The sequence below is a fragment of the Tupaia chinensis genome, unplaced genomic scaffold (genome assembly GCF_000334495.1).
Source record: "Tupaia chinensis unplaced genomic scaffold, TupChi_1.0 Scaffold143584_1, whole genome shotgun sequence".
NCBI lineage: Eukaryota > Metazoa > Chordata > Mammalia > Scandentia > Tupaiidae > Tupaia > Tupaia belangeri.
The window spans coordinates 9,518,622-9,521,196 of NW_006203430.1; the positions used below are offsets into that span (position 1 = coordinate 9,518,622).

Consider the following 2,575-nt stretch of genomic DNA (forward strand, 5'->3'; position numbering starts at 1 on the left):
GAGAAATCAGCCCCCGGGGGGGATGGCCACGCCGCAATCCTTTCTCCTCCATTCTTCTCTCCAGATCTTGGGCATGCATGCACATGTGCCTGGTGTGAGTTTAAGCCACTGGGTCTGGGACTTGAACTATGGTTGACTACATGGGAGTCCAGCGACATAGTTCTTACGCCAGCTGCTAGTCCTGCAGTTCTTACTTTAATACAGTATCATTAAAGATCAGAAAAGGTTGAGGCCAGCAGGTGGCGTGGTGGTTAAAGGCGTTGGATTCCCACATGGCTAGCCGCGATTTGAGTCCCTGACCCGACAGCTTGCTTTCTCTTGTTCCCTTTCTCTCTCTCTGACCAAGTTAATAATAATAATACATGGCGCCAGCTGCTAGTCCTGCAGTTCTTACTTTAATACAGTATCATTAAAGATCAGAAAAGGTTGAGGCCAGCAGGTGGCGTGGTGGTTAAAGGCGTTGGATTCCCACATGGCTAGCCGCGATTTGAGTCCCTGACCCGACAGCTTGCTTTCTCTTGTTCCCTTTCTCTCTCTCTGACCAAGTTAATAATAATAATACATGGAATTAAATGAATAAATAATTCTTTTTAAAAAAAAAAACAAAAGGTCTGTTTTCTTCTGAAAGCTTTTTTTGTCTTGCCTTTACACTGATTTCTTTAGTTCACATCTATTAATTTTTTTTTTAGAGATTTTTGCTATAGGGCATGTGTGCTCACCAGAGAAACAGAGACAGAGAAAAGGCAAGAAATCACTGCCCAGGGAGAATGGCCACACCACAATCCTTCTCCTCCAATCTCCTCTTAGAATTTTGGGCCTGCATGCACACATGCCTGGCGTGAGGTTTTTTTTTTTTTTTTTTTTTTTTTTGGGGGGTTATAGGACGTGTGTGCTTGCCAGACAGAGAGAGACAGAAAGTGAGAAATCACCCCCAAGAAGGATGGCCATGCCACAGTCCCTTTTCCTCCATTTTCCTCTCGGGATCTTAGGCACGCACGCACACGCACCGAGTGTGAGTTTAAGCCACCGGGTCCGGGACTTGAACTGCGGTCGACTACATGGGAGTCCAGCGACATAGCCATTATGCTAACTGCTGGTCCCCCCGGCGTAAGTTTTAAGCCACTGCGTCCAGGACAGACCACAGTCGACTACGTGGGAGTCCAGCAACAAAACCATTATGCCACCTGCTGGTTGCCACATCTATTAATTTTTAAACAGATATGTATGTATTGATGGCCCACTGTGTACTGACCACCTACAGTAAGATCCACTAGCATGGGACCTCCCCAGCCAGGTCTGGTCCCTGTGGTGGTCTGCTCTTGGCCCCACTCTCTCCAGGCTGGGTGCTGCCTTCCCTTTCCTCTGGCCTTCCTCTAGTGATGGCCTGTGGGCCTCTTCAGATCTCTTGGCACATGCTCACTGCCTTCCCCCATTCCCAGAGCGTTTGCACAGACCCCTACCCCCACTCCTTTCAGCCTAGCTCTTGCTGGTTTGTTTTTTCTACTCTCCACCTTCAGGAGTCTCTCAAGTGGCCTTTCTGAACAGGTGAGACTCTTCCCGCAGACAGGCTTTGCTGTGTGACCTCCTGACACAGCTGACGGTAACTTCTGCCTGCAGGTCCCTGAGCAGCCCAGCCCTGCCATGGACCCGGACCCCCAGGCAGGTGTGCAGGTGGGCATGCGTGTGGTGCGTGGCGTGGACTGGAAGTGGGGCCAACAGGACGGCGGCGAGGGCGGCGTGGGCACGGTGGTGGAGCTCGGTCGCCATGGCAGCCCCTCGACCCCTGACCGCACGGTTGTCGTGCAGTGGGACCAGGGCACCCGCACCAACTACCGTGCCGGCTACCAGGGAGCACACGACCTGCTGCTCTACGATAACGCCCAGATCGGTGCGTGCCTGCTTGCGTGCCTGCATGCATGCGTGTGTGTGGTGCATCCGGGACTGGGAAGGTGGAGGCGGGGCCCTGATGGGCAGAGCTGCCACTCCTGAACCTGCCCCACCCCCAGGCGTCCGCCACCCCAATATTATCTGCGACTGCTGCAAGAAACACGGGCTGCGGGGCATGCGTTGGAAGTGCCGCGTCTGCTTTGACTACGACCTCTGCACACAGTGCTACATGCACAATAAGCACGACCTCGCCCACGCCTTCGAGCGCTACGAGACAGCCCACTCGCGCCCGTGAGTTCCTGCTGCTCAGGCAGTAGATGCTGGCCAGCAGGTGTGGCCAACAGGGGCCCTGGTCGCACTGGTTCCCCACATCCTGGGTCTTGTAACAGGTACCTGGAAACCCAACCAGGCCTTAGCTTCCAACTCCTCCCAAGGGAGCTGAATAAGTACATTTCTTAGGGAATGGCCAGGGTCATGATCTCACCGGGGACCTGGGTGTTAACACCAGCTTCACCTCCTGGGGATAGCAGCTGTGTTTGCTGTGCAGGTCTGCAGAAGCCGGCACTCTAGGGAGGGTCTCCCCTGTGCTAGCATCATTCCCAGAGCCAGGTGGCTCCCCAGTACAGCTGCAGGCCAGGCACTGTGATGGCCTGCGTGTGCCCACACAGGCGGCAGGGGGCACCTAGGG

The 2,575-nt window shown here is 54.2% G+C and overlaps 1 protein-coding gene across 8 annotated transcripts in view; it reads left to right on the forward strand.

Annotated features, from left to right (window-relative positions):
- Positions 1 to 2,575, forward strand: part of MIB2 (MIB E3 ubiquitin protein ligase 2) — a 16,838-nt gene that overhangs the window by 8,186 nt on the left and 6,077 nt on the right. For 6 of the 8 annotated variants that reach the window (XM_027766510.1, XM_027766514.1, XM_014582369.2 and 3 more), the window contains 2 exons: positions 1,618 to 1,888; positions 2,007 to 2,178. In XM_027766510.1, the coding sequence (XP_027622311.1) occupies positions 1,642 to 1,888; positions 2,007 to 2,178 (419 nt within the window). In that variant the 5' untranslated portion in view covers positions 1,618 to 1,641. The remainder of the gene's footprint in view (positions 1 to 1,617; positions 1,889 to 2,006; positions 2,179 to 2,575) is intronic. The other 2 variants (XM_027766512.1, XM_027766513.1) reach the window with 1 other exon arrangement.